This window comes from Cricetulus griseus, chromosome 6 (assembly GCF_003668045.3).
Source record: "Cricetulus griseus strain 17A/GY chromosome 6, alternate assembly CriGri-PICRH-1.0, whole genome shotgun sequence".
Lineage (NCBI taxonomy): Eukaryota > Metazoa > Chordata > Mammalia > Rodentia > Cricetidae > Cricetulus > Cricetulus griseus.
Window position 1 is genome coordinate 58,448,816 of NC_048599.1, and position 23,967 is coordinate 58,472,782.

General features: G+C 53.8%; 4 protein-coding genes across 7 annotated transcripts in view; 1 reads left to right on the top strand and 3 right to left on the bottom strand.

The window, feature by feature from the left end:
• Sptbn5 (spectrin beta, non-erythrocytic 5) overlaps window positions 1-3,287 on the top strand; it is a 44,558-nt gene extending 41,271 nt beyond the window's left edge. Inside the window, 7 exon segments of the mRNA XM_035446466.1 lie at window positions 263-480; window positions 612-792; window positions 913-1,089; window positions 1,203-1,307; window positions 1,973-2,048; window positions 2,287-2,387; window positions 2,482-3,287. Of these exon segments, the coding sequence (XP_035302357.1) occupies window positions 263-480; window positions 612-792; window positions 913-1,089; window positions 1,203-1,307; window positions 1,973-2,048; window positions 2,287-2,387; window positions 2,482-2,556 (933 nt within the window). The 3' untranslated portion in view covers window positions 2,557-3,287.
• Window positions 3,288-3,612: 325 nt separating this feature from the next.
• Pla2g4b (phospholipase A2 group IVB) lies at window positions 3,613-12,585 on the bottom strand. 2 transcript variants are annotated; one of them, XM_027420889.2, is made up of 20 exons: window positions 12,455-12,585; window positions 11,028-11,100; window positions 10,626-10,762; window positions 10,353-10,484; window positions 10,022-10,062; window positions 9,831-9,873; window positions 9,514-9,568; window positions 9,131-9,261; window positions 8,839-8,922; window positions 8,548-8,585; window positions 7,758-7,893; window positions 7,020-7,156; window positions 6,555-6,777; window positions 6,307-6,424; window positions 5,879-6,016; window positions 5,663-5,767; window positions 5,313-5,492; window positions 4,948-5,114; window positions 4,316-4,502; window positions 3,613-4,234 (listed from the first exon to the last, which is right to left on the bottom strand). In XM_027420889.2, exons 1-20 carry the CDS (start codon window positions 12,527-12,529, stop codon window positions 4,014-4,016), a joined length of 2,421 nt encoding a protein of 806 aa, XP_027276690.2. In that variant the 5' UTR covers window positions 12,530-12,585; the 3' UTR covers window positions 3,613-4,013. The 2 variants fall into 2 exon arrangements, with proteins under 2 accessions (XP_027276690.2, XP_035302356.1); XM_035446465.1 differs by lacking the exons at window positions 10,626-10,762; window positions 11,028-11,100; window positions 12,455-12,585 and having other exon boundaries at window positions 9,831-9,868; window positions 10,353-10,489.
• A 561-nt stretch (window positions 12,586-13,146) lies between these two features.
• Jmjd7 (jumonji domain containing 7) lies at window positions 13,147-19,304 on the bottom strand. The gene is made up of 8 exons (XM_027422136.2): window positions 19,212-19,304; window positions 15,501-15,654; window positions 15,170-15,423; window positions 14,818-14,874; window positions 14,298-14,393; window positions 14,020-14,096; window positions 13,683-13,842; window positions 13,147-13,589 (listed from the first exon to the last, which is right to left on the bottom strand). Exons 1-8 carry the CDS (start codon window positions 19,273-19,275, stop codon window positions 13,501-13,503), a joined length of 951 nt encoding a protein of 316 aa, XP_027277937.1. The 5' UTR covers window positions 19,276-19,304; the 3' UTR covers window positions 13,147-13,500.
• A 107-nt stretch (window positions 19,305-19,411) lies between these two features.
• The window catches only part of Mapkbp1 (mitogen-activated protein kinase binding protein 1), a 54,274-nt gene continuing 49,718 nt past the window's right edge, over window positions 19,412-23,967 (bottom strand). Inside the window, exons 27-30 of one of the 3 annotated variants that reach the window (XM_027422137.2) lie at window positions 23,503-23,786; window positions 22,711-23,301; window positions 22,201-22,286; window positions 19,412-21,609 (exon numbers count right to left, since the gene is read on the bottom strand). In XM_027422137.2, the coding sequence (XP_027277938.1) occupies window positions 21,382-21,609; window positions 22,201-22,286; window positions 22,711-23,301; window positions 23,503-23,786 (1,189 nt within the window). In that variant the 3' untranslated portion in view covers window positions 19,412-21,381. The remainder of the gene's footprint in view (window positions 21,610-22,200; window positions 22,287-22,710; window positions 23,302-23,502; window positions 23,787-23,967) is intronic. The other 2 variants (XR_004770486.1, XM_027422138.2) reach the window with 2 other exon arrangements.

The window sequence follows — 23,967 nt, forward strand, 5'->3', positions numbered from 1 at the left end:
TACCCAGGCCTGCTCACCCCAGCCCCAGTCTTCCAGGCATAAGATCTGTGTGCCTCAGTCCCTCATCAGAGATGACAGGTAACGGCTGTCCACCCGAGCCACTTCTCCAGGATATCGGACCACTCCCCTCTAGCCCAGGGACTAGGCTCAGGTTTTAGAGCAGAACAAAGGGGTCTCCACCTTTGTTCAGTGGCCAGGAGCCACTGAATAGGGGAGCATGTCTTCCCGAAGAGTGAGGTCTGACCTTGTGTTCTGGTTACAGAGAGAACTGACAGCTATTGAAAAAGAGGTGGCAAGAGTCCAGATGGAGGCCCATCGACTGGGCCAGAATTACCCTGTGGCTCAGGAGGGTCTGGCTGAGTGGCTCACCAAGGTGCAGGGGGCTCAGGCCAACCTGGAGGCTAAAGTCCAGGAATGGAGCCAGAAGCTGTCGCAGGCTACCCAGAGCCACACCTTTCTTGGGCGCTGTCGGGAATTGCTGTAAGCAGGGGTCCTGTCCGTACTGTTAGCTCAGCTCTGCCCTATCCTGGCTGTGGGGGAGTAGCATTCTGCCCTTGTCCCCCAAGCTGTCTCACCAGCTCTGTAAGCATCTCTCTTTCCTTGCCTGGCAGAGCGTGGTCTCAGGAGCTGGTTTCCTCAGGGGAGCTGGCTGGGGATGTGGTGGCGGCCAAGCAGTTCCTTGAGCAGCATGAGGAACTGGACCAAGAAATTGAGGAGTGCTGCCTTCAAGCCGAGAACACATGGCAGGAAGGACAGCAGCTGCTAGACAACGGCCACTTCATGTCCCTGGAGGTGTGAATGGAGGGTGAGGAAGGAGGAGAAAGAAAGATCTGGCTTGGCTTGGCTGTCCTGCTGGCACTGCCAGGGTGGGAGCTCTGCCCAGGCTCTCCTGGCAGCAGCCCCTTCCTACAGGTGGCAGAGTGTCTGCAGGAGCTAGAAAGACATCTGCGGGAGCTTCAGGTAGCACGGGACCTGCGTGGGCAACGCTTTGGGCAGAGCCGGGGCCTGCAGCAGCTCCGACAGAGGCTCGAGCTGGCTGAGGCCTGGCTGGCTTCCCAGGAAGGCCTGCTGCTGGACCCCAGCTGTGGGGTAAGTGGAGGCAGATCTTGATGCTCCTGCTCACGGGCCCCTGAGCTGAATGTGGAGGGCAAAGGAGGGCCGGCACCCCAGAGCTGAGCCACATACTGACTCATTTCTGTCAGCGCTCAGTGACAGATGTGGAACACCTGCTCTGCAGACACCAGGCCTTGGAAAAGCTACTGGCGGCCCGTGAAGAGATGTTCACCCAGCTTCAGACAATGACAGAGGTTCAAGGGCTGGATGAGGGGAGGCTGGGTGCACTGAGAAGATGCATATGAGGTAGTTGGGAGGGACAGTTCCTCAATCTATAGGTTAGGGCTCCTGAGGGCAGTGAGGCCTCATGGAGTCTTCCTCAGGGTTTCTCCTTCAGGAAACCAACCACCCCTGCTACCCCAGGGCCCTGGGGAGAGGTGTAAGTAACCCTGTGGGCTAGCAAGGACAGAAGACTCTAAAACTGAAACACAATCATGGAGGAGACCAGCACTCTTGAAGTAGGAGAAACAGGGAAGGATTAAGGTTAATGGTGTACGTGTACATACACACACACACACACACACACGCACACCACACTTAAACATACAATGTGCAAGAGCTGGCAGCCAGGTGGAGCCTTCCTGTGGAGTCTCTCTCAAGTGGGTGGGTGGGTGGGGGTGTTGGCTGCACATCTGGCTGAGATGAGGGACCTACTATAGACTGATGTCCCCACTGGACCACAATTATCTCCCTGGAGCATGTAGCCAGGCCACAAGGAATCGGGACATCTTTAGTCCACATTTTAGAGCAGGCGTATAGGGGCCAGGAGCTCTAGGGCCCACTAGAAATGAGGAATGGGTATCTCCCTTTTCTTGTCTATACTGAGCCTGACATCTGGGCCCCTGCCTTGTATTTTCAGGAGGTGAAGGGCACTCATGTCATGGAGGGGCCTGTGGGACTTAAGCAGCAGCCTCCCGCAAAGGGGAGGCAGGTGAGTTCCAGCCCCCACTGTAGGCAAGCCCATGTGCAGTGGCCTGGCACTGTGATTACCAGTAGACCCCTGGGTAGCTTCCTAGGTGATTTCAGGGAAGACCCATAGTTCCTATCCACAGGAGAGAGGGGAAGAGAACCTTCTGGGTTGTCCTGTTAGCCTTTCCTTGCCCCCTCTTTCCCATGAAGACCATAGGCAGTACTTTCCTGGAAAGGCCTGGGGCCTTCTTCCCCACAGCCCAGCAACTAGCTTCTGGAACAGTAACTGTGGGACCATGGCAAGCAGAGCCCTGAGCCTGTTCCCAGGTATGAGGGAGGCAGTGGAAGTACCAGGTGGCACTGGGGTAAGAGACCAGTGTCAGGGGGGAAAGATGAGAGGTCCCACGGGAGAAAGCTTAGGTGGCTCTGTGACTCCTGTATCTCCTCTCCCCCCGGGAGCTAGCTTACATAGCCCTCCTTATGCCTGAGCATGAGAGACTGGAGGACAGGAAGCATACTTTCTCCCCAGGGTGAGGACTGTAGGCCTGGCCGCTGACAGCAAGCTTGGCTGAGGGGCTGCAGGCAGAGGCCCTGAGCCGGAAGTGGGGGAGTTTACTGGGGCCTGTTTGGGAGGCAGAACAGAGATCTGTTTGCAGTACTATCTGAAAAGCAGGCTGCACTCCGGCATGGCAGGTGGGCTGTAGGGAAGGAAGAAGGTATAGCAATGTCATACATCTAGACTGACGCACATTCCTGTGCCTGGAAGGCTCTTGTGATGCTATAACAGGTGACGGCCACAGCTGTGGTTTCTGACAGAGCCATCGCCTCTCTTGCAGGACTCCTGAACTCCAGCTTGATTCAGATGGTGTGTAGATGAAAAAACAGGATTTGTTCTAGACACATTAGTTTCTGGCGGTCCTGGGAGTGAGCCAAGGGCATTGTGCACATACTCTACCATGGAGATATAGTCTTGGCTAACTTACTTTACAATTAAGTTGTCTAGAGTAGCCTTGAACTTACTCTTGTAGCCCAGACTGACTTTGAACTTGTGATCTTCCTGCCTCAGTCTCCTGAGTAGCTGGGATTACATTTCAAGCATCCCAGCTACATTTCCAGGGCAGGGCCTGAGAACCACTTGCCTGGCTGACAGAGCTTTCAGGACCATGAGAATCAAAGTTGTGACATCCCACTCATCTCACAGCTCCTACTAGGAGCAGGTGGGATGTTCCAGGGAGGCAGAGGGCTGAATACCATGTTTAGTGGGGGATTCTATGGTTCCTAATCTCTGTTCTCCCAACAGGTTTGAACCTTGAAATGAATCCTGGGGAGCCACTGGCCCCAAGGCACCCTCTCTGGGCTGCTCAGGACCAGCTTCTAGAAAACATCTTGTTAGAGGATAAGCACTGCTGTTGTCATGTTGGTACTGGCTATGCCCGGATGAGCCTGAACCTTTTTACTGGACCAGGGCCTCACCCCAAGGTCTCTGTTTGGACAAAGATGGCAGTCTGACCATCTGGACAGGGCTGGAACTTCCATGCTAGTAACCTCTTGGAAGGATGTCCTGTGGAACTAATAGCCTGGTACAACAGATAGTCTTGGGACACGCCACCCAAGCGCCTCCCATTTATAAGAGCCCCTGAAACACGTCATAGCGTCCTTGTCATGTAACCAACACTGTCCCATTTCTAACCTCTGATGAGCCCCAAGTCCTTCCCAGGGGTGAGCTAGGCCACTCCTGGTGCCATGAGTGATGATGGCCCTAGCTCTGCTTGCAGTTTACGGCCTAGACTATGTGACACAGGACTGCTGACAGGCTTAGTGTCACCTCTGGGGATTCCAGACACGTATCTTTGTGGAACTGGACCTGGACATCAGGGTCCCAAGAGGCTCTGGAGCAGCACTTGGTGATACTTGTCTTCAACTCAGAGCAAAAGGGAAGGAGTGGAGGGTAAAGGTTCCCAGGTAGGAACCCCGCCAGGGTATCTCAGCCATCACTCAGGCCTGCACTGTTTGCGCTGTCTCCGCCGCTGCACAGCCTGCTGCAGGGCTTCCCGCAACCGTTCCTGGTTGTTGCAGATATTGTAATGTGTAAGGCGTAACAACTTGTCCACATCCTCCTGGCTGTAGGTCACTTTTGTGTAGTGGTATGGGGAATCAGAAGAAGAGAGGTTCACCTTCCCAGCTGCCTTCTCCTCCAATGCCCGTGGCACCCCTGTGGAGAGAGGACAGTCTAGGCAGGAGGCCTGGGGACACCTGCACTGAGGCGAGTCTGGAAGAGTTGGTCATGGCTCACCAGGGGCCGAGTGGTCCTGGAAGGAGTCATTAACCAGAGGGAAGTGCAGCACAGCTGGGGCTTCGGGCTGGGCAGGGTCACAGAACACATGGCACTCCTGAGGTTGGCGCTGCTCCTCGGGGCTGGGTGAGATGGGGGGGAAAGGGATGCCCTGCTCCTGGCAGAACTGGCTCACAAGCTGCAGCTGCTGCTGGGCAGGCAGAGGGGGCATTAGAGGTCCAGTGTGCAAGGCAGACTACACAAGGGCATTCGCTAAGATGCACAGGACTTGGTGCTCAAAGACCAAGTTGGAGACTTCAGTGGACCTAGAGTCCCACAGTCTGACTGTGTGCCCCCTCCCAGCTCCTGAGGGCTCCCCTGAGATATGGCCAACAGCCCTCTGAAAATGGGAGCCACTCAGAAGCAGCAGGCATGTCAGGATCTCTTCAGGGTCAGGTACAGCAAAGAGAACTGTGGTACAAGATAGGTGAAGATATCAACCAGCTACTCAGCACTCCACTCCCAGAACAGAGTTAACTTCCCCTAGTAAGGGGCTGCCCTAATGGAAGCTGGGCCAGATAACTGGATCCTAAGCAGATCTTATTAGGTTCCTAGAAGACAGGCTAGCCTAGCTGGCCCACCATCTCCCCAACCTGAAAGGCTCCATGGAGGTTATAATCCAGCGACAAGATGAGGTCCACATCCCGTGTTGGCTTCAGGAGTGGTGGGCAGCTAGTATTGATGAAGTAGCCAACATCCAGGAGGCAGAGGTGGGGCTCCATGGGCGTCAGCTGGTTGGGGAACCCATCCAGTTTGGTAGCTACAAAGGTTTGGGGTGGGAGAAGTATCAACCGTCATTGTGGGTCCAGGCCTCTTTAGGCACATAGCAGACGGCACATAGCATTCCCATACATCCTGCCAGAGCAGCATATCGCAGGGAGAGAGAAAAGGAGGTGGTGGGGTGTCCTAAGACCAAGGATGCTGCAGAGCCCAGGCTGAGCAGGGTGAGGTGGGGTACCTTTCCAGGTGGAGAAGTGAGGGTGATGGAAATAGTCCTTGTGGAAATGGAGGCCACGCATGAAATTGTGGGTGGCCTGGGCAAGTGGCCGTTTTGTCAGGAGGTTGGTGAAGAACTCGGCGATCCTCCCAACTGTTGGCGGGGGTTCTGTGATCTTCAGATGGGGGACCCGTTCTTTGTCTGCACAGGAGAGAGTGGGGGTGAGGTGACAGGTGACATTAGGAAAAGGAGGTCTCTGGTCCTTTATCCCAATCTCTATGGTGACCCTTGAAGGGAAGCAGCTGAGGTTTACCATGTCTCAGACTCCCAATTGGCTGCCCATCTCTCTTACAGAAAGCCCAAGCACCTACCCAGGCTGGCCCGATCCTGGGACCAGCGGTCCCAGAACTGTTTGGGTTCAGAGGCCCAGTACAAGCTGTCTTGGAGGCTGGCTGCAAACAGGTTGCTCCAGATACCTGAGGAAGGGGCATCAAGTGAAAAGCTCTCACCTGCTATTACGGTCTGAACCCGGCCTCCCTCTCACCCAGGCCCCCTTTGCCAAGCTGCCCATTATCTACCCTCCTCACCTTCCAGGAAGCAGATGCGGGACTCGGGGAGCTGCTTCACCAGTCGCCCCATGAAGAACTCGGAGCCAAAGAGCTCAGAGGGGATGAAGGCCCCATACTTGGGAAAGCCAACTTCATAGGGAGAGAACTCACACCATTCTGTGAGGACAACACACACCACAGCCATGGAGCCCAGAAACCTTGAGCACCCAGACACCCAACAGGGTCTTTAGTTTAGCTCAGGGGACTAGAAGGCTCAGGCCACGTTACAAGCATGGGACTTAAGGTCTCCTCCCCCATCCCAAGGTTGTAAAGGAGCTGGCAAGATGACAGTCTTTGGTACTTGGACCTGGAGAAGTGGGCATCAGATTCACTTCTTACATACAGGACTAGACACACTATACCCTACCACGCATAAGAGCACAGGCCCCAGCTCTGAAGCCACTCACCCCCAAATTCAAAGGTGGTCAGGCCCCGCTCCTTGCTGTTGAGTGCACAGTAGATAGGCAGAGGGTTCTGGCCTTGACTCAGAGCCTCCCGTTGATCTGAGAGTTTGTGTTCATGGGGCTGAGGGAAAGAGGAGCTCAGCCTAAGCCCTCAGTTTCCTGGTGCTAGGAGTCTTTCCCACATCACCCAGGGATACATCCCTCTCCAGACAGCTTTACCTTTCCTAACCCAGGGCCCTCTCTCCCTGTACCTCATCATGCAGCAAGGCCTCATTGATGAGGGCCCACAAGTTGGTGAAGCAGGTTGGGTGGCCCAGACGGGTACGCTCAGCCAGCTCCTGCCGGTACCTCCACAGCTGGCTGGGGGCCAATGCGCCCAGCTTGCTCTTTGTCACCTGGGTCTTTAGCAACTCGGTGGGCCCTGCCAGGTCCTTCTGAGACCATTCTGGGTCCTCATAGAGGTTGGCCAATGCCCTGAGGAAAGCCAAAGCTTAGACGTAGGGGAATGTTGTCACCAAAGGACCCCATCTGGACTTCACATGTCTTTGACTTTCTCTTGAAGGCCATCAGTCTGGCCAGTGCCTACTTGTTCCCTGGAGCACACTGCACCCTATTGCCAGCCTTTTTCCCAGTCCATGCAGTCTGCACAGGGCCTGTGGGACTTTCACTACGTTCCCTCCCTGACGCCTCCAGCACTCAGCCCCCAACCAGCTCACCAGGTGGATCCTGAGGCCCCAGTGATGTAGGAGATGCAGTCCAAGAGACCAAGCTCCCTCAGGCCAGCCAGCTGTCCATATAAAGAAGTCATGGCCCGGATGCCACCACCAGTGGCCATAATAGCAATCACGGGTATCTGGAAGAGGAGAGCCAGGTTCAAAAAGGCCTGAGGAGTAGAAAAGCCGCACTCTGGGAAGAGATCATGATTACCAAGGGGCCAGCCAGTCAAGATGTGATCAAGTCTTGGGACCAGCTCTGAGTCAGCCCTGTTGAGATCTAGTCTGAAACAGCCTCCCAAAGGCCTCACTGATTCAAACATCAGGGCTCCAGAAGTATGTCCTAACAAGTGCCAGGCCACAAGGAGCCTGCGAGCACTTTCTGGAAGCCCACAAGGTCCTGCTCTCCAGTGCTGGAATTCATTTTGCTAGGAGCCAACTCAGGCTGGTCTGAACCTCGGAGACCATTCTGAGTCAAGAGACCATCCTCATATGAGGTGTGTCTCAGTCAAATCACCTCACTCATCAGTCAGGTGAGGGACCAAAAGCCACAGGGAAGGCAACTCCCATCTGTGAGTTGCCAGTGCCTCATGTACCACCCTGACAACATTGAGGAAGAGGAACAGGGCAGGCAGAGCTTGCCAGTGACAGGCCCCGAGCTGATTCCAGCTCTGGGCTGCACAACCCTGGGCTTAAGCAGACATGAGGAAAACTCCACCCAGTTGTGCTCAGTCCCCAGACCTCATCCTCTTGCAGGTCTTGGTCCAGCTGTAAGGCCTTTTTCAGGGCAGCAGCCACCACCCGCTTCCTCTTGCTTAGGAAGGCCTGCTCCTCAGGGCAGAGCCCACAGCCCAGCCGCACAGCCAGATCCTTTGGTCTGGGGAGAAGGAAGAGACCCAAAAGCAGTTCTCAGTACCACCACAGAAAAAGAAACTGGTTGGCTTCATCTGCCAGACCCTTGCTCTCTCTCCTCCCTTCCCAGTCCTCACCACCACTTGCTGTGGAGTGAGGGGAAGGAGAACCCAGGGCCATGCACACATGAGACTGGTAAAGCATACCATGGGACTGAGCACACCTAGGGTCTAGGGCTGGGCACCTCTTCCAACTCAACTCTCACCCACAGCTCCAAAAATGACAACAGGGTCAGAAAACAAGGCCCGCTGCCCCCACCTATTTGTGATGAAAAGCCACCCCCCCAAGGGCATTTAAGGTCCCTCCTCAATAGCCTCCATACCAAGGGGCATCTCTCCCTCCCCCTTCCTCTTGGTGTCTTTGCTCATTGTCCTTGCCTTCCCACCTGCTTATCTGGACAGACACTGATCCTGGAATTCCCAGGATGTGTGCTGGGCAGGGCACAGAGCCCACACCCATACTGTAGCAAACCTAAGTGGGAACAGTAAGAACAGCCTGTCCATACTGAAGCCTCCTCCTGATGCAAAGCCCCAGGCACCCAGAAACTGCTGCATCTCCCCCTCCAGATCAGAATGACCTTCACCACCCCTGCTCTCCCATTCCCCAGGCAGGCTCTTACCCTTCTTCCTTCTTCAGCTCCAGCCTCATTAGTGGCTCCTGAAAACCGTGAGTACCATGATCAGAAAGGCTGGCTACTTCTATCCCACTGTGGCCTCAGGGCACCCCAGACCATCCTTGGGCCCCAAGAACTGTCACAGGGTCCACACCTCCACCCACTGACTGACTGGGGGCATGGCCTGAAGGGAGACTCCGCCACAAAAGCAGGGTGATTGCTGCAAGGCCAGGCTAATGACAGCTCAGGCCAGTGACAGCCCTGTCCACAAACCCAGCTTCTCTATGTGACCAGTACCTGGGATGTAGGGAAGACGAGTCTCACCAACTGTGAGGAGGGTAGTGTGCATAGTGGTACCTTCAGTTGCTCGTGGGGGTCATCCTTAGGAGTAGGAGGAGAAAGGACCCCCACGAGTCATTACTCCTTTCTTAGCAAAGACCCCACCAACTCCCTGTGGCGGGGACAGAACAGTAGGGAAGGGAACAGGAGGCTAAAGTCATCCCCCAAATGTGACCGGGCAGGGGAAGCACAGCTCAGGTTGAGAGGGTTGCTGGGAGAAGGGAGGGGTCTCAGGAGCAAGGCACACTACCTGCAGATGAACAGTCAGCTCTTGCTCCCAGCAGGTTGGGTAATGGAAGAGGAAAGATCCGGCGCCCACAGAGGCATCCTGTGGGCCCTCACAGGCCCCAGCAACCACAAGTTGAACTCTGTTCTCTGACCCTAGAAACAGGAACCAGAGTCAAAACTCAGGATGGGATCTCTGTCTAATGAATCCCTTATCAAGTGTGCAGGGAAGTCCCTCTGACATGGTCCAGGTGGAGAGATGGAGCCCAGGGGAGTCCCAGCATGGACTTACTTCCCAACTTTTTCTACCTGAAAGCAGCTAGTACAAGGTCACCCCCCTTAGAAAGGGGGTGAGGAGGAAGAGACAGGAAGAAAGGTGGAAGGGCTGCCTAAAGAGGATGAACTCACCCTTTGGGTCTCCTGTCTTCTTCAGCTGAACATGCAAACGGGAGAGCTCCCGAGCCTGTGGCCAAGAGAACCCCTGAGACACATGCTGCACCCCCTCTCTGGGACCCTACATTGTGGGTTCCTGGTTCCTGCTCCCCAGAACACTGTGACAGCACCCTCAGTTATTAAGCATTTGCTTAAGATTTACTCCCTTGGGGAACGTGTATACCAAAGTCCCCAACTCAGCCGAGATGACCCAGGCTGTGGTGAGCCTATTCAAGGCTGGGAGAAAGGCAGATAGCAAAGCTATGAGGGGAAACCCCAGGTTCCTCACTCACCACTAGGATGCCATTGCTGATGAGCTGTTCCTCACGGTCTGTCCTGGAAAGAGGCCCCCAGTGACTGTCTGCAAGAGCCCAGGCACTCCTCCTCTACCAGGGAGGGGTACCAGCCTCAGTGAGCTGGCACTGCCCTTCCCAGAAGGAAGCTCCCAACTGCCACCCACCAGGCTCCCCGGAGTCCTACTCACAGATTCTGCAGCTGAAATTCAACTTCCAGGTGTCCATCCTCCTGGAAGAGAAGCAAGTCAGAGGGACTGGCAACCCAGATGGCAGTGGGAGATGTTGTGGCTACAGCGCTGGGGAAGGGCCATTGTCCCTTTCCAAGCCCCTCTACCCACACTCCTTGGACTGTTCTCAAGAAGCTGTGCTTCTGATCAGAGGCGAGAAAGAAGTTGGGAACAGGGCTGCTCCTTGGTGAAAAGTTGCCTGGGATGCCTGGACCACTCCCTGAAGTAGGGGAGCTTATAAAGTCCTATTCTCAGAATTGGGGACCCCCCCAGTTCCCTGAGCATACTTCACCTGAGTGCTCAGTGAGAAACTCTGGCGCCGAGACTCCCCAGCTCTCAGAGTCCCCACGTCAAACAGCACTGACAGGACAGGGTCATCTCTGGTCACCAGGTCCTGGTCAAAGACTTTCAGTTCCACAACATTCTGGAAGAGGCAGATGGAGCGGTGGCTTATATAGGAAGGAGTGGGATGAGAGGGTAACAGGGCAGGAAATGGCAAACTGGGAGACACAGGTGGCAGTGGGGCCCGGGAAAAGGGCAGGGTCATACTTGATGCCTGGGCTACCTTGAGCTGCCTGTGGATCCGGAAGTGGAAGTTCTGATTCCAGACAGGGTTTCTGCTGTTCTTGACTGTACGTGTCTGTAACGTGTGGCTGGAGGCCGTGGGCAGGCCCAGAGTCACATAGCAGTCAGAGGATGTCACTGCAGGAAGGAGGAGCACGTGTCTTATAATGATCAAGAATCCTTTCCTGCCCACCACTGAGTACTTCCTTCTTCCTGAGACATCATATCCACAGGGCTGAGTCTTCTTCTGCCACTTTGGGGACCCTTCTCTCTGCCAGACCCCTGCAGGGCCTCCTGCCAGCTCAGTCTTCTTTGCAGCCCCTCCCACTGGCACTGACTACTCTCAATCAGCTCCCAGCTGTTCTCTGAGCTTTGCGAAGGGCCAGGGAGGCAGTGTGCTTACCTAGGTCCTTGGAAGGCAAGCCATTAGCCTGGAGGACACGTACAGTGAGCAGGCATGTCCCTGTCACCTTTGCCTGCAGACAGATGGGGCCAAATGTGACAGGGCCACAGGGGAGGTTGGGACAATCTCTCAAGGTTTAACTCTCTACCAAAAGGACCAGGTCCACCAGAACCCATCAGAATCCTGAGTGACAAGAGACACTGTATCTACATGATGACACCTTCTCAAAAATTAAACACCACACTGTGCCAGCTCCATAACAAGGGCTCAGCATATATTTACTAAATTATCATACATCCTAAGAAGGATGCTATGACAATGACCAACCGTAAGAGGAAGCCGAGGCCACTCTCCTGAGGTGTGGTTAGGACTGGAACGCAGACAAGGTGGCTTGTTAATGGCGCACACTATTTCTAGGTATGATACCTTTTCTTTGTATCCCACTGCCTCACCACCCCACCCCACCCCCACCCCACTCCAAGAAGCTTTGAGGCTGGTCTGAGGTGTCAAGGGACAGAAAGGAATACATTGGGGCTTAGGCACCATGAGTGAGTTGCAACCTGTGCCATCTACCCCATCCTGGGAATGGATTCTGCAAGGTCAGGGTAGCATCACCCCTCTCAGGCCACCCCCACATTGCCCTCCTCCAGATCTGATGGTCTCCAGAGCTCCTTCCAAATCCCCTCTGCTGCTGGGGATGTGGACACTTGCTAGTGTGCCAGGGCAGTGGAAGCCTGTGCCACCTGGAAAGGTGCCAATGGTCAAGTTGAGGAGCAGAGCTGAGGAAGTTCATCTCTGAGGCAGCCCTGGGTTCCAAATGCCAAGTAACCAAGTCAGAGGCATGGAGCAGCTACTTCTTTCTAAGCCCCCAGGACAGTGGATAAGAAAGATCTCAGGGTTCCTAGGGTCTGAATCCAGGGAACTCTGCCTGGAACCCATTCCCAGGACAGACCCCATCCCAGTTCTGGCCTTGCCCCTGGCTTCCACTGCCTGGTCCTGAAGCTGGAAAGCATCCTTCCTCTGTTTAGAGAAGCCCACAACTTCTCTTAGAAACAATAGCCACCAGGCCCTGGATGGGGAACCAAGTCAGAAATGGAAGCCCAGTGCCCTATGGAGCCTTACCAGAGCCATGAGACCAAGTCCACAGGAACAGGAATGATGGGGCAGTAGCCACAGGACCAACAACCGTCAGCTTTAAACCCAGAGCCAAGGTGAGCCAACTGGCCACACATTCCTCTCAAATCCCTCCCACAGACTCCTCCGCTCCACCCAAGCCCCACACCCACTGTTGACCCAGCCACCTGCCCAGGAAGTGAGACACCTTAAGCCAAAGCTGGAGTCAGTGACACCTCCTGGAGTTAGCCACAGGCTCCCTGAAGCCCCACTCTCCCAACCAGCCCTAATTTAGAGGGGGGATTCTAAGAGACCTTGCTGTGGTAAAGCCGAGCAGTCAGCAGACTGTGGCCCCCCAAACAGCAGTGAACAGTGGAGCCGAGCATCATGTCGTCGTGGGTCCTTTCGCAACCTTCCCAGTGCCAGTACGACAGGAATGCCCAGTCTGAACTGGAGCCCTGGGCAATCTCAGAAGAGTACCTCGGGCCCCATCACAACCTTGAAGGGGAGTGGCTTTCACATAAAACAGCTCTTCAAAGCCGTGTCTAGGCTGCCTCCACCTGTGGAGATGGGTGACCAGAGATGAGGCCTGTGGGTTGGCATGTGGGGATAGGGGCTCTCCCTGCTCTTCAGCTGGGTGAGAAAGAGTCTGAGTGTGGAGATCAACTCTTTCCTCAGAGAACAGCTCAGGAGGAACATGGTTCCCATCCTTCCTGTTTATACTTGTAGAATAGGGGTCAGCCTCAGGGCTCCAGACCCACAAGTTTCCCTGGAACTAGGGGAGGAAAAGCAAACAGACTGGGACCAAGCTAGAGATAGCATTGGTGGCCCTGAGCCAATCAAGTCCCAGCCAGCCAGTTGTAATACATCTGTTGTGGGTAGCATCCATAGCCCGGATCTGGCCTGCACACCTCAATCAGGGTCACCATGAAACTTTTACCTGAACATTTAAGCCCTCAGCAGGCCATGGAAGGAAACTGTGATGGGGGATATGAGAACAAACATATCAACGCCACCTTTTATTGACTGCTTCCTATGTTGGTCCACGTCTATCCCCATGACAGCCCTGGGAGCTAGAGCCATTATTATCTCCACTTTACAGCCAGACTGATCCCAACATGCAGTGACTCACCCAAGGTCATAGCACTGGTGAGAAGCATTGCTGTACCTGATCCATGCTTCCTTGTCACCTGTGTGGCAACTTCCTGGGCACCCTCACCCAGACCTGTCTGGTATCTCCTGTTCCTCCAACTATATTCCAAATTTCTTTAAGGCTGATCTCAACCCACACAGGAACCAGGCAACAGCCTGAATCAACCCCCCACATCAGCTGTCCTTTGCAGTGTCTGTGAGGGTCCCATCAGTCAAGGCCTGCAGCCCTAGTGAGGGAGTCCACCAGCTGGAAGTAACTGTACTTGAGGTCATACTCCATGTCATACCAGAAATTCACTGTGGAGAGGAGAAGAACCTGGATGTGAGGGCCCCACTTTTAAGCCAGAGTCATCCCCACCCATACCTGGTTGGGCCCTGGGTGTTCCTTACCAGCAATGCAGCCGTGGGACTGCTGGACATGGTGGAACCACATAGCTGGCAGGTACAACAGTTCGCCTGCCCGAACTGTGCAGTGAAGGGCGTGTGCCAGGCTGTAACTGGGGTAGCGGACCAGGTCTGGAGCCAGGGGGTCCAGTGGGATCCAGGGCACCTAGAGATACAGCAGCTACCAGGCCCCGAGGCTCCCAAGATCTCTAGCTCTGTCCCCTCTCCTCCCAGCCTCCCCACAGACTTGGGATTTTCAGTGTGGGATGTCACCTCCCCAGACCCTGTATGCCCATTCCCTGGGAGCCTACCCCTTCCCCAGAGCCAAGAACAGAACAGATACCTTTTCCATGGCCTCCTCGTCTACCACCCTAAAAGTGCCCTCTTCAGTCAGCTGGTAGGTTGCTGGTGTGTACAAACCTAAAGGCAAGGTCAGGGAGATAAATAACCAACAGCACGCCAGGCTCCCCCACCATAACCAGCCCAGTGTTCCCCGAATACAGAGACCAGAGGGTGGGGCCCTGAAGCTGCACCTCAAGCCTGGGCACCCAGCCTGCCCTGGGCTTTTGCTGCCCCCCCCCCGCCTCCGGCTACCAGCTCCTTTTAGGCCACGTCACTTACCATAGGGGATGAAGGGCCGGTCACTGGGTGGATGTAACAAGAAGTGTTTCTCGCCAGAGACCACACAGTAGAGATTCTCATAGTGGTCCTTGTGCACTGCCAACACACAGAGGCCTGGAGATGAGGGGAGGAGAGCAGCCCAGCCTGTCCTCCGCCCCACACCTCAACAGAGCCTACAGAGAAAGGAAAACCCATACAGGATCGGAATTGGGGAGACTCTGAGGACTCTAGCAAGCATCACAGAACTTGGCCACCAGATACTGGAGGTGGGCTCCCCTTCATCAGGAAGGGAAGCAGAACCAACAGGCTCTAGTTCCCAAGCCCTGCTCTCCTAACTATCTGACTTTTGAAGAGGCTTCTCGAGACCTACAGGGTGTGGTATACCCTGTCCCCAATGGCCCTGCTATAAGGAGAGACCCTTTGTGGTGGCCTAGTCCCAAAACACCAAAAGTAATCTGGGCCCACCTATCTTCCCCTGCACCACCAGCTCCCTCCCCACTTCAGGAGTCACCACACCTACAGGATGTCACCGCAGCTGCCTCCCCCAGCCAGAAGTTCACAGCATCAGGCATCTTTCCTGTGGGACAGAGTGAGTTAGTAGCAGGCTGAGGACCACAGGGCAGCTTTTCAGAAATCTGAGTGGGAGCAAAGGAAGGTCAAGGAGTCTAGGAGAAGGTGACACTGGGAATGTGACCCCTGGGGCAGAAGGGACAGCAGCCCTTTCAGGGTTTCTGCTTTCATGTCCAAGCCTGGTGGGCAGGTAGGTGGCACCTGGGCCCAAGGAAACAACACCAAAGCAGAGAGTGATCAAGCACACTGAACCCTTCCCCTCACTTCATCCCCATCCCCTGCCTCTTACCCCCTCCACTCACCCAGTGACTCAGAGGCCCAGGGCACATGGGACTCCATGTCTGACAGAAGCTGAGGCAGTTCAGTGGGCAGATTGGAGCACTGTTTCTGCACATAGAGGACTCCTGGGTGCTGGGCCTGACCCTCCAACACATCCAGCACATGGCTCATGGGCAGGCGACGTTCAGCAGGCATCACAAACCGGTCCCCTCGCACAGCATCCGCATATCCATCTGGGGTCACAGCCACACTCACCTCCGTGGAGCCCACTATGGCTCTGAAGGCATGGATACTTGGTTTGCAGCCTGCCTCTAATGGTCACTGGTCTACCCCGCCCCACAAAGAAAGCATTACCTTAAGTAGGATAGGGACCACTTCTGGAGGGCTGGCCAGTGCTGCAGGGCATTGCGAATAATACAGGGCCTATTGGGACACACCCAATCCCGGTAGAAGCAGAGTGGACTTGGGGGCTCATCCAGGTAGGGCACAGCACGAGGTACACTGAGGTCTGAAGAAAAAATGGGGAAGGGGTCTGAAATCAGCGGTACTCAACTTCTGTCATACTGTCTGCACAAGACATCCTTTAAATGGACATCCGAGGCAAGGCTGCTGCTGCTGCCCGAGGAAGCCTTCGGAGACAACCCTCACATCTTTACCATGAAGAAGCAATCACTCAGCAGCATCCATTAGCAAAGGGAGTCACTGAGCTGACGGCCACGGGCTAACTGGGATGGGGCCTGCCCAGTGTGGATATCAGAGGATGACACTATTGTCTCAAACAATTCAAGGCCTATCTATCCAGGGAGATAACTGCCCAATAACAACAGAAGACAGGTAGGGGCTGAACTGGGTCTCTTGGAACAGCAGCAGCGCCCTTAGCCATCTTGGGCCAACACTTGGGCACTGTGCCACTTACAGAGACATTTAAGTGGCTCTGTGTCACCTTTAAACTGGGTATGGTGGCTCATGTGTAAAGCCAGCACCTGGGAGGTGGCAGCAGGAATATCAGCTCAAAGTCACCCTCAGCTACAAAATAAGTTCAAGGCTATCCTGCATGTGTGACACCATGCCTGGCTCTGAAATCACTTTTGATTTATCCTGCCCTTGGCCCAGCTCTAAGTCCTATTGATTCTACCCTTTTTTTCTCTCAAACCCCACTTTCCTTCTGCTGCTTTGGGTCCAACGTCACACTGATAGGCCTCCTTCCCGGACTACCCTTCTCAAACTGTCACTTGTTAGAAACAAGCCACACTCACCTCCGTGGAGCCCACTATAGCTCTGAAGGCATGGATACTTGGTTTGCAGCCTGCCTCTAATGGTCACTGGTCTACCCTGCCCCACAAAGAAAGCATTACCTTAAGTAGGATAGGGACCACTTCTGGAGGGCTGGCCAGTGTTGCAGGGCACTGAGAATAATACAGGGCCTATTGGGACACACCCAATCCCGGTAGAAGCAGAGTGGCCCAGCTCTAAGTCCTATCTCTTTGCCTATTTTTCTCCACAGATTTATCATTACCTGACCCTGTAGAGTTTTTTTCACCCATTTATTGTCTGTCTCTTTCTGCAGAATAGAAATACTACCACAATGATTTGAATGATGGTCATGTTTCCTGGTACACTCTAGCGCCTTAGCACACAGTAGGTGCTTAGCAAATATAAAGTCAAAGGGAAATGCCCCACACTCTGGTTGGGTGGCTGCTGTGGTGAACAAACTGGTCTTTCTGGTGGAATCCCACTCCCTTCCAAGAACACCAATCATCTATCTGAAATGCAATCTTACCTCGTCATACACCTTTGATGGCTGGCTCACTGCTACCCCTGGCAGGATTCAGTCCACCTTGGCATGCATTCAAGCTGTTCCACCACTGAGCCCAGCCCATTTTTTTCCAGTCTGATTTGCTCCCATCTCATGCCTGCCCCTGACCTCATGCTCTCTGCTCTGGCTGGGCTTTGTTCCTGCCGCTCACTCCCTTGGCTTTGACGAGCTTTCAGCTTCATGTCTGACCAAATGCTTTGGTGCCAATCAGCAGTTACTGCAACCCTTGCTAGATGTCTATGGCATTCATTTTACCCCCCAAGGTCATGCTCACTCATTGTTACATCTCCATCTGACTACTGTCCCTTGCAATTGGTCAGAAAGTGAGTACCTTTCAACTGGATGTTGGGACCACATGGGAAGACATTGGTGGGCCCAAGAAAACTGCAAAAAAAAAAAAAAAAAAAAAAAAAAAAAAAAAAAAAGCTAGTAATATACTTGCTGCCCCAAATAGGGGTAAGATAAGACTCACCAGAGGGAGGAACAGTAACCCCACAAAGCAGTAATCTTAGAAAGGAACTGGGGCTCAACACAACTAAGTTGCTCTTCGGGATCTGTTTATGCAATGCTTAGGATTCAACCCAGGGCCTTCTACATGCTAGGAAAACACTACAGCTGTGTTACTCTACCCTGGAGTTTATAAATGTGTAGAAACTGCCTTTTTTTTTTTTTTTTTTGAAACATGGTTTCTATGCATAGCCTTGACTGTCCTGGAACTCACATTGTAGACCAGGCTGGCCTTGAATTCAGATATACATCTGCCTCTGCCTCCCGAGTGCTGGACTAAAGGTGTGCACCAGCACTGCCTGGCTGAGACTGCCCTTTTCTATCCTTTGGATTTTCTTTAAGTATCCCAGTTTTATTTGCTCACTGTTCCCTTTAATGAATGGCTACTTTTCACCCCTAGAGCTTCAAATTGAACTCCAAACAATTCCTGTGACCCAGAAATCCTGTTATGAATTTAACTGACAAAAATAAACATAACCAGGGAGTCTGCTCCAGGCTCACAGTCCTCACTGTTTCGTATATATAGCAGGTATACTCCCGTAGTGGGCTCCAGTGACCCTGCAACCATCCTCTGAACCACTTGGGTGACACAGCTGGTATGCTCTCATAATTGCTTCCTGAGAAATTGTATGGAGACAGGGAGACAGAATTCTCACTCTCTCTTCGTGTGTGTGTGTGTGTGTGTGTGTGTGTGTGTGTGTGTGTGTGTGTGTGTGTGATATGCCTGGGGGGGGGGCAGTATGTTGACACCAGGTATGTACCTGGAGCTCAGCAGTTGATAGGCTGGCTAGCCAGCGAGCTCCTAGGGTCCTTCAGTCTCTGAACCCCCAGCTCTGGAACTGCATCAGACATCACCATCAGGTGCTGGGGATCTGAACTCAGGTCATCATGCGCTTAAGCACTTGACCCACTCAGCCCTCTCTCCAGCCTGTTTGTTTCTTTATTGATGTAACCTAAATACCCTCGGGCTGGTGAGATGGCTCAGCAGGTAATGGGATTTGTTGCCAAAGTTAAAAACACTGAACACACACATTCTGGCACACAGAGATCCTTAAATTTTGTTAAATGAACAGTCAAGTATTTGCCGCAGAATTATTTAAAACAAGCGGTTGAAATACCTGCATGCCTATCAATAATGGGTGCCAGGTTTCACAGGTGTGAAAATTTGAGGCAGAGGCACCTGGGATGCCCTCTAAAGCACAGTGTGGCAAAGTATGTTTAGCAGGAACAATAAAACAGGGAATGAAGCTTCCTTTATTTACATTGCAGAAAGAGGTGTCTGCACTGCTGTTCAGTAGCAAATGACGTAGTAAGCAGGGGAAAAGAATGAAGGAGGTAGTGAGGAGCAAAGAAGAAACCTAACACCTAGAGGTGGAACAGACAATATGGCTTGGGTAGGTCTCTACGACCCTCAGAGCTTGGAGTCCGCTTTGAGTGAACGAGGACAGTCGAATGACTGCTTCTCTCCTCAGAACCCACCGGCATCCGAGATATTTGAAGCTGAGTCTTCTGTACCGAAAATGCAGCAATGCAGAGCGCAGGGAGTCGGCACCCCCCGGGCCTTGAACACAACCACAACTGCACCCCACGTGTGACCAAGAGCAGCGCACTCGTCCGCTAGCTAGAGAAGGGTGACTGACACACGAAAATGTGAGGCCGCCAATAGGCCACTCGTGAACACACGTCCTGAGCTCCGGTACCCCAGGCTCTCTCCACGCCGTCTTGGCGCTGACGCCACTCACCGCGAGCCGCCGCCGGGAACTCTTGCAACACCTTCCGCACCGTACCCAGCGCCGCCTCCGCCATGACGCTCGCGGGAATAGAACCCGCCCCTATTTCCGCTCTAGGCTTCCAGCCCCGCCCCATTTCCGCCCTCGCCGCGCCGCGCCCCGCCCCTCAGGAGGTGCGACCAGCGGCGCCTTCTTCAGAGATTGCTAGCCAGTTAACAAATCATTGTGTTTATTGACAATTTCATACATCGGTACAAACGAGACGTTAAAACAGCCCCACCCCGTACAGCCGGGGAGGAGACAGGCGCCACAGTATAAAAGTTATAAATAAGGGGCTTTTTAAAACCGGGATGGGACAAATCTGGACGTGGGCAGCAGTGGCCAGTGGCCTCCGACATGCAAAGGGAACCAAGCACCACTGGCCTCAAGACCCCATCCGTGCAGGCTAGAGCGCAGGGAAAGACCGGCTCCCTCAAGAAGAGCAGGCTGGCTAAGGTCAGGGCAGCCCTAGCAGTAAGCAGATATCTAATCCTGACTGCCAAAGGGTCCGCCCCAGCCGCTGCTATTCTTTGGACTAGGAGTTTGGTCAGGCCGGTAGTAAAAAATGGGAATACATGGTTTGGATGTACTTGGGGCACTCAGGCCGAACCACCAAGGCTAAGCACCCATTAAAGCTGTTTCTTTCTAGCCTCTGCCTCCAGAACTTGGAAGGTGCTTCAGCAGGTTTTGTTGTCTAAATCCTGTGAAATGTCATTCTGCGTTACCTAATGCAGAGGGGGGAGGGCCCGGAGACACACACTCACTCCAATTCTGCAACCACCTCACTACTTGTTCCTACCTACAGCCTGCCTATAGCTTCTCTTTACCCTCTAACAATTACCTTAATTCTGTCCCCCTACCTCTGCCATCTACCTGTCCACCTATCACTTTTCCAGCGTGTCTCTTGCCCACAGCCTCCACTCCACAATCTCCAGTACCCAGTGTCTCTGAGCACCCAGTTCTGCCTTTGAAAAAGAGCCTCCTCTGTGAGCCAGGTATCCTATAGCCATCTCCTGTCAACCTGGCTTCGGACACCAAGATTCCAGAATTTTAGTGTGCTCCTTCTCATGTTTCTGGATAAGAGTTCTAACTAAGCCAGGCTAGTGAAGCTGAGGCCAAATGTGATAGAACCAGGTACCTACCAGCCAGGCAAGTATTCTAACAATGAACACTCCAACTGTGTATACGTGTGTGTCTGTGTGTGGCCAAAGTCCTAGGAAGGTGGGCTAGTGCCCTGTAAACCATGAGGGAACTCCCAATACAGTTTTCTGATTGCGCATTGCCCAGGATATAGGGAGAAAGCGGTCCCTGGGGCTTCAGTAGTCCTCTAGGGACCAGGGTTAGAGAATGAGGAAGCCCAAAGGGCTGAGAAAAGTAGGCAGGCTTTGTGTTTGCTCAGCAGAGGGCTTCACTGTCCTGCAGCAAAATCCCACAACTGGCTCCACAAGGAAAAAAAAAAAGGGATTCGGTAGAAAATACTGGGGCTCTCTTGCAGGGAGAATTGGAGTGGAATGTGCGGCTCAGGCCCTGACACCAACTCAAGTCTTCTAAGGGCTGGGATCCCCTGGAGGGCCAGGCAGCTCTACCTTTCTCAACTGCCAGGAATAGGGTAAAACCACTCCTGCTTTGGCAGCCAGGAGAGTGCAGCTGGTGTGAGGGCAGAGGTAAGGGTCTACAGCTGGCTTGAGGGCACTAAGTGCCTCATCTCCTCTCACCGCTCCCCCAGAGTGCCCTGTGTACGCTCCACCCCAGGGAGTACCCTGTGTATGCTCCACCCCAGGGAGCTGATCCCTGAAGTAAATTCAAATGGCTTCTAAGAAGAGAAGGCCAGCCCTTCCCAGTGCCCCCAGATGAGGCAGGCTGCCCTCCTACCCCTCACAGCACCAAGAAGACATAGACTCAAGACCTGCCCTGCTATGAGCCACTGGAGGGGCTTTTGAGGCAGGAGTCCCAAGGAAGTGAGGCAACAGTCATGGAAATAAATTAATAAATACAGGGGCCCCTGAGCAGCAGCTGGGAAAGCTGCTTTGCCTCTGAGCACTGACCCCTGCTGTCCACTCCAGACATTCTCACAGGTTCTGATGAGTGGAAGAAGGGTTACAGGTTCAGTGGGGAGCATTCATTTTGGACAGGCTTCTGGAAATCAAAGTCTGCGCTCCATACGCCGCTCCACAGCTCGAAGTAATAGCTCTGAGTACTGCTCCAACAGGGCTTGAGTTTGCTCAGCCCCCACAGCCCCGGGGCTGCCGCCCGGGCTAGACAGCACAGCTCCAGTCAGGGCCTCTAGTTCCTGCCGCACTGAAGAGAAGGTGTCCCTCAGGAGACGGGTGATGTGGCTGTGCTCTGCTGAAGGTGTCTTACAGCTGGTCACCTGCAACAAGAACACTGCAAGTGAGGTGAGGTTCAGTAGAGAATGATACAGAAAAGGGGGCCCCACCTGGGCCTAGCCTGTCCAGAAGGGACACGCACCACCAGTACGATCAGAGTCACTCTGATGGGTGACCCAGATGAAAGTCTCTCTAGACTAAATAAAACCATCTACTTCTTCTTCTTCACCACTTTCCCCAACAACTCAAACAGGCCGTACTTTCTCTTTCAAACGTGGGCACTGTGAAGTTGTTTCCTACATACAAAGAGCCCAGACCATTTGGGGGTATGAAAAAGCATACTATTAATAGCTACACTGAGACGACGGGCATGATTTGGGATTTTCTTGAACAAGATGATGTTCTAAGTGACCACCCTGTCTTGACTGCTCCAGTTCTTAGCCTGGGTTTGAATGACCAATAGATTCTGGGGTTGAGGCCTGGCCTGGCTTCTGACCCTCTCATTTACTATTCTCAGAATATTTTTGAGCGCTCCACCCAGTATGGAGAAGAACCCTTACTGTTACTGTTCTAGACACTCAAGCGTGTAGCACTGCCGAGAAGCTGTCTTCCTACCATTGCTACCCAACACTCACCAAGTGGTAGAGCTGCACTGCCTGGCGTACATTCCCCTGGAGCTCTGCCACAAGCTGTTCACATTGTTGCAGACTCAAGGCCAGTTCTGAAGGACAAACACCAGTGAGGTCCAGCTGCTCTTTCAGGCATCCCATCCCAGGGCCTCGAGAGCAGTGCCGTAAGCCCCTTCAGCCCACAGTCCCTGCCCGGTGCCTCATTCCCTTCCAGCACCTTTCCTGACACCACATAGACAAGGAAAGCTTAGCGGGAAAACCCAGCCCTAGCTCTAGCCCCAGAGCCAGCCCCAGTATCCAGAATTCACTAAAGGGTTGAATGGGTCATAGGAAGATGATGAAGGGTGGCAGGAGTGTCTCACCATCAGGGGTGTATGACTTATAGACCAAGACAGGAGCAGACAGGATGAAAAATGCCAAAGGCTGGACGCACAGACATGAGATGGAGCCAGAGAGAGACCAACAGAGACAGGGAAGAGGATGGGGTGAGAGATGCGGCTGGGCAGCTGTGCGCACCTGAGTCCTGGCTCAGGGCTGCCCCTGGCCTGGTGCACTCCATGGGGTTAGCAGTCTTCTCAGGGGATGGGGGCTGAAAGCTCTCAGGGCCTTGGAGGAGGTTGCTGACCGGCAGGGCACAGGGGTGGTTGGGGCCAGGGTCACCCTGGCCCTCTGTCCTAGGTTTAGGAGTGGCACCCTCCCCTGAATAGGCCCGCCTTTCAAATGTAGTGTGAGCCTTTCCTAGGCTCACCAGGGAGCCAGATTGTTCTGCTTCATTATGGACTCGGCCCTTGGTTACAGGTGAGAATGTGGTCAAAGTAGGACGGTCAGGCAGTGGTTTGGGGATGTCCAGGACAAGGTGAGCCCGGCTAGGCAAAGCTAGTTTGTTGAGCGGTGAGATTCGGACTGGTGCAGGAGCTTGAGGTTCAGTCGCCAGGCCCGGGTTCTCCCCAACAGAAATGCTACGAGCTAGCTTGGCCGTATTGGTGGTGGTGGGGTTCTGGTAGGAGTGTGTCTGAGATAGGCAGCTATCAGCTTGTGGCAGGGATCCTAAGCTGCCCTGGATCTCCACCTCCCGGAAGAGCAGTGGACGTGATGAAGGCACCTCATCTGCATCGGAGGCAGGGACAGCTGCAGGTCAGGCTGGTATGCCAGACGCTAGGGCTCAATCCCTAGTTGCTACTTCCCCCAAACAAGACCACCAAGGGACATGCAGTGGCAAGCATGGGGACACACCACCTTCCTCCAGCATGCCCACATACATGTCCCACATTTCCCATACCCTGGAGCTAAGCACACCAGGCTCCTCACCCTGTGGAACAAGGCTGTGCACAGACTGGGCTTTCTGGAGTTGAGCTAAGGGGCAGGTTGTAGCCATTTTCTTGGGGGCCCAGCTGTTGTCGAGGTTGCTACGCCTTCGTGGCAACAGCACAGGAGCCACCTGCTGAGGGCCGGAGTTGCCAGAAGAGGGTTCCATTTCTGGGGGTGCTCCTGGGGGAGTGGCACCATTGCCTTTCAGCTGGTCACCAGATATCTGTGACACCTGGTCAGGTCTTGACATCAGGGCCAAGCTTGAGGACGACAAAGATGATTCCCTACAGGGAGAAAGGGTTTGGAAAAAGGTCCAGAGAAGGCTCGGTGTTTTCCTCCCTCTAAGATGTTCATATGCTCTCACAGACAGAAAGGCACCAGAAGAGGACAAGCACAAAGCAAGACAGAGTTTGGGTGAGGCCACTTGTTCCAAAGCTGGGAGTTCAAAATACTCTTCGGGACAGG

Excerpts from the sequence above, each read along its gene's own strand:
- Pla2g4b (XM_027420889.2), bottom strand. The coding sequence starts at position 12,529 with ATGATGCTCGGCTCCACTGTTCACTGCTGTTTGGGGGGCCACAGTCTG. Across the intron at positions 11,101-12,454 it reads CTCGGCTTTACCACAGCAAG|GCAAAGGTGACAGGGACATG; the intron begins GTCTCTTAGAAT and ends ATCTGTCTGCAG. Across the intron at positions 6,017-6,306 it reads GACCACCTTTGAATTTGGGG|AATGGTGTGAGTTCTCTCCC; the intron begins GTGAGTGGCTTC and ends TTGTCCTCACAG.
- Jmjd7 (XM_027422136.2), bottom strand. The coding sequence starts at position 19,275 with ATGGCGGAGGCGGCGCTGGGTACGGTGCGGAAGGTGTTGCAAGAGTTC. Across the intron at positions 15,424-15,500 it reads TGGTCCCTATCCTACTTAAG|AGCCATAGTGGGCTCCACGG; the intron begins GTAATGCTTTCT and ends CCATGCCTTCAG. Across the intron at positions 14,097-14,297 it reads CCGGCCCTTCATCCCCTATG|GTTTGTACACACCAGCAACC; the intron begins GTAAGTGACGTG and ends CCTTGCCTTTAG.